This window comes from Salmo salar, chromosome 14 (genome assembly GCF_965601325.2).
Source record: "Salmo salar chromosome 14, fSalSal1, whole genome shotgun sequence".
NCBI classification, from domain to species: Eukaryota; Metazoa; Chordata; class Actinopteri; order Salmoniformes; family Salmonidae; genus Salmo; species Salmo salar.
In genome coordinates, this window is record NC_138304.1 from 41,763,229 (window position 1) to 41,776,987 (window position 13,759).

General features: G+C 42.0%; 1 protein-coding gene across 2 annotated transcripts; it reads right to left on the reverse strand.

Annotated features, from left to right (window-relative positions):
- Nucleotides 1-2,436: 2,436 nt before the first annotated feature.
- LOC106569556 (MAU2 chromatid cohesion factor homolog) lies at nucleotides 2,437-13,234 on the reverse strand. 2 transcript variants are annotated; one of them, XM_014141030.3, is made up of 19 exons: nucleotides 12,900-13,234; nucleotides 12,626-12,643; nucleotides 12,411-12,476; nucleotides 11,890-11,985; nucleotides 11,592-11,686; nucleotides 11,406-11,433; nucleotides 10,895-11,050; nucleotides 8,030-8,176; nucleotides 7,847-7,937; nucleotides 7,572-7,675; nucleotides 7,414-7,491; nucleotides 7,217-7,282; nucleotides 7,021-7,104; nucleotides 6,869-6,918; nucleotides 6,684-6,761; nucleotides 6,401-6,512; nucleotides 6,179-6,269; nucleotides 5,983-6,110; nucleotides 2,437-5,614 (listed from the first exon to the last, which is right to left on the reverse strand). In XM_014141030.3, the coding sequence occupies exons 1-19, from the start codon at nucleotides 13,131-13,133 to the stop codon at nucleotides 5,537-5,539; spliced, it is 1,800 nt and encodes a 599-aa protein (XP_013996505.1). In that variant the 5' UTR covers nucleotides 13,134-13,234; the 3' UTR covers nucleotides 2,437-5,536. The 2 variants fall into 2 exon arrangements, with proteins under 2 accessions (XP_013996505.1, XP_082817108.1); XM_082960982.1 differs by having other exon boundaries at nucleotides 7,208-7,282.
- Between the last annotated feature and the right edge of the window lie 525 nt (nucleotides 13,235-13,759).

Here is a 13,759-nt window from a genome sequence, read left to right on the forward strand (position 1 = left end):
CTAATGTTTAAGGTTAGTCAAGGTAGCCTTATCTTTGGCCCTAAATTACTTCATACATCATCACGCCACACATCTCACTCATCTCTTCACAGGTTCCTGTGTCTGCTAGTGTCAGAGTAAAGCCCTGTTGCTTGTTAATTAGGCAGTGAATGGGTCCGTTCTCACTTTGCCTGGATGATGTCAGACCTGTCCACTCAACCAGCATTATACGCCCCGAGTCCAACACTAAATGTGGGATTTAGCTAGGGTCTTGATCGTTATTTGCTTAGTTAAACATGGTGTTGTAGCATTAGAATAAAAAAAAAGCCTGCAGCCCCTTAAGACTAAGATTGAAGACTAGGCTACTAATATAGAAGACTACTGAAGACAGTCAGGTTGCTTCATTGTTCTGGACTACTGCAGTCAGAGCATCTGACTAGTGACCCGTCCATCACAGACTGAATACCACTCTCTTCACATAGCGTCTGGGTTCCTTTACCATTCTCAGCTCTCTTCTTGGCACTATCAAATCATGACTTTATATCCCATGCACTTGTATGTTTGTAAATGTAATACAATGGAGGTTTTGTGCTTGTGATGTATTTTTGTTCATGTTATGGTCCCCTTAAATTCCCTGACTCCATCTCGCTCTCTGACTCAGTCTCCCTGTTTTTTCTCTCTATTTACAGTAAGCATTGGTGAGAAAACAGACCACATTCCTTATGCATCTTTCATAAAGATGTGAACAAATGAATGGTCTCTGCTAAATATTCATCAACCACAACACATTGTGGCGATCAACCAATAACAACCACGTCCTAATTTCAGATTCACACAGCGTTTCTTTTACTGTGATATGGTCACGGACTGTGGCTTCTCCTCTCCCTGCATGAGGTAATGGCCGCCAGTAACATCATGACAGCTTCAACTTAATCCCCATTAAGTACTGTACAAAGCAGGAAGTAGCCGTCGCAGTCACGATCAGCCCCACTCACTATTTGGCAGGAAGTGCTAGAGCCTCCTCCTTCACATAGCTTTGCTAAGACACCTATTACCTAATAAGCATCAGTGGCTAGTATCACACTCACAGCAGTGCCTTGAAATCGTGCCCCCTCCTCCCCCCTTTCCCATTCTTTCTCTCTCCAAGCTCATCTCTCTTCACTCTATCCTTTCACAAAACCATTGGAGGGTAATCATCTGCATTCATTATATTGAGATGAAGCAGATTGTGGGGGTATTGGGGGTTTTATCCTGCGCTTTCATTGGAGCGGTCTGAGGAGATAGAAGTGGCCTCTACACTCTGACACAGGTTCAGTATTTTGTCAACTCCCTAAAGGGTAAGATTTAGATCAAGCGTTGGTTAATCTGATCCTAGACCTGCGTTTAAGGGCAACTTTTACCTCAAGCTTGTCTACCTCAGGCTTCTACACTAGGCTCTGCAGATCAGACATAAGACAAACGTGACTAGTCCCTGGAGGACTGATCTCAGTAACTGTCTCACGTACGCTTGAGGTAGAATATGCCTGTAACTACAGATCTAGGATCAGATTATGCCACCACATCCCTAGCCTTTACCATTTAGGGGGATTCAAATATCTGACCCTGTATCAGTGGTTAGGGGGAAACCTCTACTGACTTCCTTAATGTCCCTGTGGTAGATCAACTATGGGATAAATCTCAAGAATCTTTCCTTGATTCGTGTCCTTGATTCCTTGACCTCCTTCTCAAAACAGGAAGGTCTGAGGGGAGGAACCTGTGTTTTGTGAAAGCCGTTCAGGCATCGAGGACACTGGGAATCAAGGAAATATTTCATTTAGAATATTGACATGGAAACCTCCATAAAGGTTAAGAATATTAACATTGGTCTAGACAACTATTTTTTTTAGGGAACCTTTGGGTCAAAGTGTAATTCAAACATTGGTCAAGACACAACACAATCAGCCTTTTGGTAGAGCATGGCGCTTGCAACAGCAGGGCTGTGGGTTCGATTCCCACAGGGGACCAGTACAAAAATGTATGCGCTCATTACTGTAAGTCGCTCTGGACAAGAGCGTATGCTAAATGACTAAAATCCAATGCAGAAACGATCCCCACACCCATTAACTGTATGCTCCCAACAACTCAAGTTTCATTCAAAGGGAAAACGTCTTCACACATACTGTATATTGAGGGCATAAATGTGCCTTCAAGCATAAAATGTGAAAATAAGCATTTTGAGTGTCACATATGTGTGTGTTCCATGGGTTGAACAGAGCAGTTAGATGATGTTCTGCGTCAGTCAGGACCAATGCTCTGGACATGCAATTATAGCCTATTTCTCTGGTCTCAAATAAAAGTTGAAGATGATAACATTTGTATGTTGAGTTGGAATGTTCAGATCAGCATAAAATACAGTTGATGCAAAAGAGAACTACATATTGTTTTTACAATTATTATCATTTTTTTTAAAAGTCTTGATGTGTTGAAAGAATTTTTTTATTTGAAAACACAAAACCAGAATTCTAAAATACTGTAATGAGCAGGGTAACCAACCTATTATAACCTTGTAGTATAACGGAGACTTGAAAATAAAAACGTAAGGCAGTCGTCATAGCTCTAGCATTTTGTTTCACAGCTGACCAAACCTAGCATTTACCTGTTTAAATCATTCACAAGAAACATAAAAATACACATTGGGGAAAAAAGTCACAAGACATTTATATTTTCTGCCATATCTATACAAAAGCGTACCTGAAAAAATAAATAGTGAAACCGATATAATATGGTCAAACGTGGTATATAAATAGTCAAACTTTACAAAATCAAATAAATGGATTCATTTGTTAAAAATAAAGAGGGAAATATTTGCAACACATTATTGTTTATAAGGCTGCTAAACTAAGTCTGCATTATGATACAATGACAATCAAATATAATTACAGAGTGATTAAGAAGTGTGTTATTCTTGAAAAAGTTGGTGATAGATTTGATAGTTGACAAACCCTTACTTGTTAAACAGTTCTGTAAAATAAAACAAGTACTGTAAAAATAATACAAGTAAATGTTCTCTGCCATGTCACCAACAGGTTGCTCAAAAATGACTCTGCAGTGCCTCCCTCTGGTTGCACTTGGGACTGTAAGGGAGTTTTCAGGGGGACAATACTTTTTAGATGTCTAAAATACAGGGAGATTTACAAGGTAAATAACAAACAAATGGTAGAACAAAAGGGAAAATGAGTAGGAATAACATACAGTGCATTCGGAAAGTATTCAGACCCCTTGACTTTTTCAACATTTTGTTACGTTACAGCCTTATTCAAAAATTGATGAAATTGTATTTTTTTCCCCCCTCATTACAAAATCCCATAATGACAAAGCAAAAAATTTTTTTAGACATTTTTGTTGAAGCACCTTTGGCAGCGACGACAGCCTCGAGTCTTCTTGGGTATGACGCTACAAGCTTGGCACACCTGTATTTGGGGAGTTTCTCCCATTCTTCTCTGCAGATCCTCTCAAACTCTGTCAAATTGGATAGGGAGCATTGATGCACAGCTATTTTCAGGTCTCTCCAGAGTCTCTCAAGTCCGGGCTCTAGCTGGGCCACTCAAGGACATTCAGACTTGTCCCAAAGCCACTCTTGCGTTGTCTTGGCTGTGTGCGTAGGGTCGTTGCCCTGATGGAAGGTGAACCTTCACTCCATTATGAGGTGCTGCGCACTCTGAAGCAGGTTTTCATCAAGCGTCTCTCTGTATTTCGCTCCGTTCATCTTTGCCTCGATCCTGACTAGTCTCCCCGTCCCTGCCGCTGAAAAACATCCCCACAGCATGATGATGCCACCACACTTCACCGTAGGGATGGTGCCAGGTTTCATCCAGACGTGACACTTGGCATTCAGGCTAAAGAGTTCAATCTTGGTTTCATAAGACCAGAGAATCTTGTTTCTCATGGTCTGCATCCTTTAGGTGCCTTTTGGAAAACTCCAAGCGGGCTGTCATGTGCCTTTTACTGAAGAGAGGTTTCCATCTGGCCACTCTACCATAAAAGCCTGATTGGTGGAGTGTTGCAGAGATGGTCGTCCTTCTGGAAGGTTCTCCCATCTCCACAGAGGAATTCTGGGTTCTTGGTCACCTCCCTGACCAATGCCCTTCCCCCCCCGATTGCTCAGTTTGGTCACGTGACCAGCTCTAGGAAGAGTCTTGGTGGTTCCAAACTTCTTCCATTTAAAAATGGAGGAGGGCACTGTGTTCTTGGGGACCTTCAGTGCTGCAGATATTTTTTGGTACCCTTCCCCAGATCTGTGCCGACACAATCCTGTCTCTTAGCTCTACAGACAATTCCGTCGACCTCATGGCTTGGTTTTTGCTCTGACATGCACTGTCAACTGTGGACCTGTGTGTCCCTTTCCAAATCATGTCCAATCAATTGAATTTACCACAGGTGGACTCCAATCAAGTTGATGAAACATCTCAAGGATGATCAATGGAAACAGAATTCACCTGAGCTCAATTTCAAGTCTCAAAGCAAAGGGTTTGCTGTTTTTTTTTATTTTTTATACATTTGCTAAAGAATCTGAAAACCTGTTTTCAGTTTGTCATTACATTATGTGTAGATTGCTGAGGAAAAAAAGAATTTAATCTATTTTAGAATAAGGCTGGAATGTAACAAAATGAGGGAAAAAATCAAGGGGTCTGAATACTTTCCAAAGGCACTGTATCTAGATAAAATGTAGTTTTAGTTTTGTTACCGCCTACTGAAAAAAAAAAAAAATGGGTGCAAACATTGCCTCCCAAAATTCCATTTGCCATTAAAAATGATTATTGACTTAAAAAATAAAATGATATTAAAATATTCACCCAATTCAATGTCTTAACTTCCCACTCCAGGACCGTTGTTAGGAGCTTGACAACAATGAAACTTGGGGGACAAAGTGTAGAACCTAACCATCGTTTAAAGTTCTATCTCATGTCGCTGCAGTGTCACAGAGATGGTCTTCGCTCTTCACTGGATTATTGTCCTGCCTTGAGTTCGGGGCACAACTCTGAGTGTGAAAACCTTCTATGGTACCTTAGTTGTCAGCAATTCAATGTCAACCATTCATACCGCCAGCTAGACCAAAAAGCTAGCTTCTACTCCAGGCTACTCATCACATGACATTTCAACTCTATAAAGGTGCATAGTTTCATTATGTGTACACCCTGCTAATGCAGTGACCAGTGGCAGTCTCTCTGAGGTAGGTCTAAGCTCAGTTCTCTCTCATCTCACCACCTAAAGATATAAACACCTTTTGCGTGTCCCGCCACCCTCCCACTAAAAAAGTCCTACCGTTGAAAGAACAAGTTAAGATCTTTAGAATTCTAGATAAAATATGTAGCGTAGGTAGTATTGTTTCAGCATTGGTTAGATATGCTCGTTGGCATAGTAACTACAATGAAACTGGTCAATGCTGAAACAAACCAGCATCCAGGCTGTATGCAGATCAGCGGCATACAAGTCTTCACATCTCTATCCCTCTTCTACCCCCTCTACCTTTCCCTTCCTTTCTCTCTCCAGCTCACTCTCTCTCATTGTGTGGTGGTGCTTAGAGCAGGCTGGCCAGGCTGGTAGAGGGTCCATTCTGGGCCTGGAACTGGCCCACTGGAGGAGGTCCATCCGTCCACTGCAACAACACACAGTCTGTCAGCTCACTCTCACACTCATTCCTCTAGCTGGAATGTCTACTTGTTAAATGTTTTTAAATGTCAATTGTAAAGTCATTTGTCTGTAAAGTATTTTTCGTTATGTGTCGGACCCCAGGAAGACAAGCTATCGTCATGGTGTCAGCTAATGGGGATCCAAATCAAATCAAATCATTCCTCTAACTGTGCATGTACTTGTGTATTTTCTGTGGATAAATATTCACCATGGTGCAGTACAAAGATATTGATGGATGACTAACTGATATACTGATTGATCAGTTCTTATCCTAATGAAGTTATGCTTTGGAAGGCTGTGCATGGATTATAAAGAGTGATTGATGAATCATACACTGATGAGGTTGTGCTCAGGGAGGCTGCAGGCAGCGATGTGGTCCTGCAGGAGCTGCTGGGAGAAGTTCTGGTGCATCTGAGCCGCTTCATGGGCGTCTATCGTGTTCCCACATGCCTTGTTCAGATCTACAGGGAGAACAGTCATTTCAGTCAGTACGTCTCAAAAACAGACACACAGACAGCTGTTGACTTACCCTTGAGCAGAGCCGAGGACCAGAGCTGGACTGACATATCAGGGATCTTGCTGGCCAGCTGCATGGCTGGGACCACCATGTTGTTGCTCTCCTGGCGAAAACACAGACAGCACCAAATGCATGGTTCAGATTCAATCACACCTCCTAGCATTGCTCCGAGGCATTATGTGCTTTTGGAAACACTGCTATAAGACTCTGGAGAGCCCTGTGATGTGATCTCACCCGGTGGTTCCCCAGCACGTAGAAGATATGGCCCAGTAGGACCAGAGAGCATGCAGTCAGACGATTCAGGTCTTCAGCATTGGACATCTTCAGAGTCTCCCTCAGGAACCGCCTAACGCGACACACAGTCACTAACACGTTTTTGTTAAGGTTTCACAGTCGTGCTCTTCGGCTTTCTTTCCACCTGAGCAGGTATTCTAAACGTGTGAAGATATTATTTGTATGTGATGTAATGGAGATGTACATCAAGAAATTGTTTCTGGTGAGCCATGGTTGAACTTACTTGGCCTCATTGTAGCGTCCCTGGAAGAAAGAGAGCAGTCCACGGATGTAGAAGGCTGCAGCTCGCAGACAATGAGAGCTAGAACGGGAGGAGGAGAGGAGTCCGTTTAGAAACAAACATCAATCGCAAGATTGCACTTGGAGGTGCCAAAATACATAGATAAACATACAAACACTTTTTCTTACCTGACAGGAAAGTTGTGATCTGGATTTATCCTCTCCAACAGGTTATAAAGCTGTTATAACAGAAACAGGGACATAATACGTCAGGTGAAGAACTCCCATTCATCACATACAACAACCCTGCTATCCTGAATGCACCCCAGATGCCCTCTGACCTCCTGGTCCCTGTTGCCCTCCCTGATATAGACGCTGGCCAGGTTGGTTACAATGAACGCCCACAGTTCCTGGTGCGTCGTCAGCTGGAAGAGTGAAACACACAGGTATTTCAATTAACACACCCAGAAATATCAAACTAAGGAGGTTACTAATTTTGCCAATAGATATCCTAGTAGACACACTCACATCACTCACCCGCAGGGCAGCAGTGAACTGCGCCTCAGCGTTATCCATGCAGTTCACTGAGAGACAGTACAGACCCTGGAACAGACCACAACAGTGACGAGGGAGGTGATCGGCACAACATAGAAAATCATAACAGAACAACTACCTGTCCACTGCACAAAGTACAGATATAAGAAATAGAATTCCAAGGCTAGAAAGCTACTCACTAGCAGGGTGTGTAGCTGGGATGCATGGTTGGTGAATAACCTGGGAGACTGCGCACACAGCTGACACACCTGAGAGATCTGAGAACAGGGAAACCATCAGCATCACAAAAATCTATCCGTTTACATGAATTCATGTGTATGTTAAGCATGTTCCATACCTCTTGCAATGCCGTGGCCTTGTGACCAGTGACGAGTCGGCACATGATGATGTGCTCCAGTAGAATGACTTGGAATGTGGAGAGGATGGGGCTGGAGTCCAGCACTAGACAACACATCAATATCAGCAGCATCAACAACAACAGAAAGTCACTGACAACCACAATACTTCTACAGCTGAAAAATCACTGGGAGATTGAGAGAGGGTGAGGATCACAAAGATCCTTTTAAAATGACCTCTATATGTAATTCTATGGTGACGATTCCCATGACTTACTTTTGAGCTTTTCCAGCTGCATGAGAGCTTTGTCTGTGTATTTCTGGGCCTTCTCCAGGTAGCCTGCTTGCATGGAGTGCATGACTGTCACCTGTGGGAGAAAAACAAGTAAGTAAAGTCTGTTTTGACAAGAACAATATGACCAATAGAGGTCAAATGTCACTTGCAGTAGCTGTATCCCACCAGGTAGACAAGGACACACATGTGCTCCTTGGGCAGCCAGTGGAACAGGTCGGCAGGGTTACTGGGTAGGATCTCATCGTCGTGGAGTGTAGAGATGGTCTGGATGCACTGTTGCAGCTGCTTGAGACACGGCTTCACACTCTTCACCTATCAGCCCAAAGGTATTTATTTATTACATCGGTTATGTGCCTTTTCAAGTGGGATTACATCTGGAATTGTATGATGACTTCATCTCCGCGTGCTTATTGCTCCTAAATCTTGCCGTGTTAATTAAGTCCTATTTTATACAGTTGAGGTCAGAAGTTTACATACACTTAGGTTGGAGACATTACAACTTGTTTTTCAACCACTCCACAAATTACTTGTTAACAAACTAGAGTTTTGACAAGTCGGTTAGGAAATCTACTTTGTGCATGACACAAGTCATTTTTCCAACAATTGTTTACAGACAGATTATTTCACTTAACACATAACTCACTGTATCTCAACTCCAGTGGGCCAGAAGTTAACAAACACTAAGTTGACTGTGCCTTCAAACAGCTTGGAAAATTCCACAAAATGTCATGGCTTTAGAAGCTTCTGATAGGTTAATTGACATCATTTGAGTCAATTGGAGGTGTACCTGTGGATGTATTTCAAGGCCTACCTTCAAACTCAGTGCCTCTTTGCTTGACATCATGGGAAAATCAAAAGAAATCAGCCAAGACCTCAGAAAAAGACCTCCACTAGTCTGGTTTATCCTTGGGAGCAATTTCCAAATGCCCGAAGGTACCACGTTCATCTGTACAAACAATAGTACGCATGTATAAACACCACGGACCCACGCAGCCGTCATACCGCTCAGGAAGGAGACGCGTTCTGTCTCCTAGAGATGAACGCACTTTGGTACAAAAAGAGCTAATCAATCCTAGAATAACAGCAAAGGACCTTATGAAGATGCTGGAGGAAACAGGTACAAAATTATCTATATCCACAGTAAAACGAGTCTAATATCGACATAACCTGAAAGGCTGCTCAGCAAGGAAGAAGCCACTGCTCCAAAACCGCCACAAAAAAAAGCCAGACTACAGTTTGCAACTGCTCATGGGGACAAAGACTGTACTTTTTGGAGAAATGCCATCTGGGCTGATGAAACAAAAATAAAACTGTTTGGCCATAATGTCCATCGTTATGTTTGGAGGAAGAGGGGGAGGCTTGCAAGTCAAAGAACACCATCCCAACCATGAAGCACGGGGGTGGCAGCATCATGTTGTGGGGGTGCTTTGCTGCAGGAGGGACTGGTGCACTTCACAAAATAGATGGCCTCATGAGGGAGGAAAATTGTGTGGATATATTGAAGCAACATCTCAAGACATCAGTCAGGAAGTTAAAGCTTGGTTGCAAATGGGTCTTCAAAATGGACAATGCCCCCAGGCATACTTCCAAAGTTGTGGCAAAATGGCTTAAGGACAACAAAGTCAAGGTATTGGAGTGGACATCACAAAGCCCTGACCTCAATCCCATAGAACATTTGTGGGAAGAACTGAAAAAGCATGTGCGAGCAAGGAGGCCTACAAACCTGACTCAGTTACACCAGCTCTGTCAGGAGGAAATGGGCCAAAATTCACCCAACTTATTGTGGGAAGCTTTTGGAAGGCTACCCGAAATATTTGACCCAAGTTAAACAATTTAAAAGGCAAAGCTACCAAATACTAATTGAGTGTATGCAAACTTCTGACCCACTGGGAATGGGATGAAAGAAATAAAAGCTGAAATAAATAATTTCACATTCTTAAAATAAAGTGGTGATCCTAACTGACCTAAGACATGGAATTTTTACTTGGATTAAATGTCAGGAATTGTGAAAAACTGAGTTTAAATGTATTTGGCATAGGTGTATGTAAACTTCCGACTTCAACTGTACATTTTTGACAACAGGCCCCTTATCTTTTTATTTTGTGACCATGGACCGCATAATCAGGACTTTATAAAAACTCAGGCATTATCCCACGTCTGCTAAGTGAGTGAGGTGTACTGTATCTACAGTGAGGGAAAAAAGTATTTGATCCCCTGCTGATTTTGTACGTTTGCCCACTGACAAAGAAATTATCAGTCTAAAATTTTTATGGTAGGTTTATTTGAATAGTGAGAGACAGAATAACAACAAAAAAATCCAGAAAAACACATGACAAAAATTTTATAAATTGATTTGCATTTTAATGAGGGAAATAAGTTTTTGACCATTTTTTAATAATAGATTTAATGGTGCTCCGTGGGATGTTCAAAGTTTCAGATATTTTTTTTATAACCCAACCCTGATCTGTACTTCTCCACAACTTTGTCCCTGACCTGTTTGGAGAGCTCCTTGGTCTTCATGGTGCCCTTTGCTTAGTGGTGTTGCAGACTCTGGCGCCTTTCAGAACAGGTGTATATATACACTGAGATGTGACAGATCATGTGACACTTAAATAAAGTCCACCTGTGTGCAATCTAACTAATTATGTGACTTCTGAAGGTAATTGGTTGCACCAGATCTTATTTAGGGGCTTCATAGCAAAGGGGGTGAATACATATGCACGTACCACTTTTCTGTATTTTTTGTTGTTGAATTTTGTGAAACAAGATATTTTTTTTATTTCACTTGACCAATTTGGACTGCTTTGTGTATGTCCATCACATGAAACCCAAATAAAAAATCAATTTAAATTACAGGTTGTAATGCAACAAAATAGGAAAAAAGCCAAGGGGATGAATACTTTTGCAAGGCACTGTAAATACTGTATGTAGATTGTGTAAATTCCTGTCTATATTCTGTCTACTTCATCAAGTCAAATTCCGGGTATGTGTAAATGTACCTGGCGTATAAAGGTGATTCTGATTCTGTACCTGTCCAGCGTCCAGGTAGTGTGTGACCTGCAGCACCAGGAAGAACACCCTGAGAGACTCCTTCTGGATGGGGTTTCCCTGCCAGTTCTCCACGATGGTCCCACACAGAGTCAACAGAGGGTGCACTTCCCCCAGCTTCCTCTCCATCAGCAGCAGCTTTAGACAAACACACAGGGTGACATTTCACTCTTCTTAAAACAGGCGCAATTGTGTCCCTAAAAAATGTTTTCCTTACAAATCTTCAAGTAGGATGCCTCAAAACCTCCATTACAACAATGTCTATCCGCTAGTGACTATTAATGCAGGTAAGTAAGTAAACATTGCAAAAATAAGCATTTGTTTCGTTTTTAGGTGGCCATCAAGACATTAATTAAAAAACAGTTTAGGAAGCAATGGTCTAAGTGGTTTCAGCAGAATTTAATATTGAATTTACTTAATTTTATCATTATTCGATTTTAATTCATCGTCATGAGAAAATGTCTTGACATGATGAGTATATTTCTCAACTTACCATTCCTTTACTCAACAGAAAGAGAGCTCTGTGCAGGAGGAAATAAAACAAGGATATCAGTAACATCACCTGACCAGACCACAACACTAGTCCTCAGGGCAGTAAAACAACACCTTGATAAAGTACAGACATTACTAGAACTGTTAAACCGTTTTACTTGTGTTGTGTTCTACCATGATACAGTACCTGGTGTATTCAGAGCCCACTACCCTGGTATACTCTGCCCCTACCCCCAGAAGGTCACAGGCGGACACCAGATCTTTCTCCAGTGTGTGCAGTTGCTGAAGAAAAATAAATAAAAAAGGACAAGAAAACTTTTATCCACTATTGAAGACAAGTAAATAATGACCCATATAGATGTAAATTGAGGTGAATAACCGCTAAATACATTTCTGTGAACCTTGACTTCAGAACTGATTTGAATTCTTAAATTTCAGTCATTTTACAGATTGGGTTATCAGGTCCGGTTGTTAGGTTGCCGTACCGCCAGTTGGAAGAGCAATCTGCAGTGCCAGTAGGGAGTTTGCTGGGAGATCTGGATGGCCTTCCGCAACAAGGGCTTTGCCGAATCAACCAGATTCTTCAAAGAAAGACCAGATCAGAGATAATCATCAGTTCATTAACTAAAATAAATAACTTTTACAACAATACTGTAAAGGACACTACAAATCAGAAGTGTTTGCTAAACCAACTAACATATCCTAGTTAATCTTACTGTTTCAGAGTTCACTTACATGCAAAAGCAGCTTAATGAGAGAAAAGACAATGCAAGGATTACTGATTAGGCCTATTTTATGATGACATAACAGCCAAAGGCAAAATAATGGAGTATGACATTTTGTCTTGCAAAAGGTTGAGCGACAAAGGTTGACAAGCAAAAATGCTGAGATAAACATGTGAACAGATAAGTGAGGCATGTTTAATACTGACATTTGATTGAATTCAGGTAATAGTGCAAGGTGAAGGTGGGCCACAGGTTGGAAAGGAGAACAATACTACACTTACCTGTTGGCAATACAGTTCTGACAGAAGACTTGCTGCCTCGAATTTGACATCTTCAAACTGAGGGATCTGGTATTACTTGTAAAGGAAATGTATTTTTCTGCATGATAACACTAGCATCAATGAATAAAAAAAACGTACGGAGCATGGAGACATGGTAAACATTTGTTCAGGTAGATGCATACTCTCTCTCCCACCACACAGACATAAAAGGATACTTGTTGTGATATGAACCACTATGGGGGGGGGGGGGGGGAAACAGAATGCGAAAGTTAGTTTCAATATCTGTTTAGTACATGCATTGTTGCATTGTTTGATTGATGTCCCAACAAGTATTGTAAGCTGACGCGCGATAATGAAATATCCTCACTGATAATCATCCACTCTCGTCCACTTTTCTGATCAGCAACACACCGATAGCTTTGCCAAAGCTGCGGCCTTCCTTTTCCCTCCCCTATAAACACATCCACGGAGTTTCTGGGGAATGCTTACCGCTTTCTCCAAGTGGCTTCGGGCGAGTTCGGTGTTCTTGGTGTGGTGGTAGAGTACCGAGCCGAGCTGGAGATGAGTTCGGGCCTCGACCCTCTGCGGCGGCTTGAACTGAAACACCGCCTGCAGACAGTGGACGCAGAGACGGATCTTCGGAGGACTTGAGGTGCGAAAATGTTCCGCAAAGCCGAGCAGAGCTAGGTACCAAGATTCCGGGGCCTCTCCGCTTGTCGCCATTTTACTGACAACAAAAACATCAACAGTCGCTATCGCACCACTGCCGTTGTTCAGCGAGTTTGCTCCAGAGCGCTGATCTAGGATCGGTTATGCTCTCTGACTTCTGATTGTTATGGTTAGGTTGGGAAATGGTAAGCTGATCCTGGATCTGCTCGTAGGAGCAAGCGACCACACGCGATTTCAATGGAAGCGATCACGGAGATCCCTTGCATCTTGGGACATGCAGTTGATTTACGTTTGCATAAACATAATACATATATTTATTTATCATTTATAAAAGTGATATAGCTTGCCAAAATATGTTGACCTGAGTCTATATTTGTATATTGTATGGATTATCTTTGACTTCCAGTAGTGAATTGTATTTTAACAGAACTAGAAAAAAAGTATGCGGAACCCTTTTATTTTATGAAAGCTCAACCTAGCCGAGACGATTTATTTGAAGGACTTGCGTACATGTTTAACTATTTACAAACGTCAGTATAATAACGTAGCAATCAATTCCAGCAATATCGGCTTCCACGCTGTGACGTTATTTGCGTAATCTCCCCAGTTGGGTTTGAGTCATTGGGCGCGTTCGAGAGGATCACTTTTGTCAAGTCTTTGACCATCGTTTGGCACCGCCT

Bases quoted from the DNA above. Each gene is read 5' to 3' on its own strand.
- LOC106569556 (XM_082960982.1), bottom strand. From the start codon at position 13,133: ATGGCGACAAGCGGAGAGGCCCCGGAATCTTGGTACCTAGCTCTGCTC. The intron at 7,492-7,571 runs GTATGGAACATG...CCCTGTTCTCAG, and splicing joins AGGCCACGGCATTGCAAGAG to ATCTCTCAGGTGTGTCAGCT. The intron at 6,111-6,178 runs GTAAGTCAACAG...TTCTCCCTGTAG, and splicing joins GTCCTCGGCTCTGCTCAAGG to ATCTGAACAAGGCATGTGGG.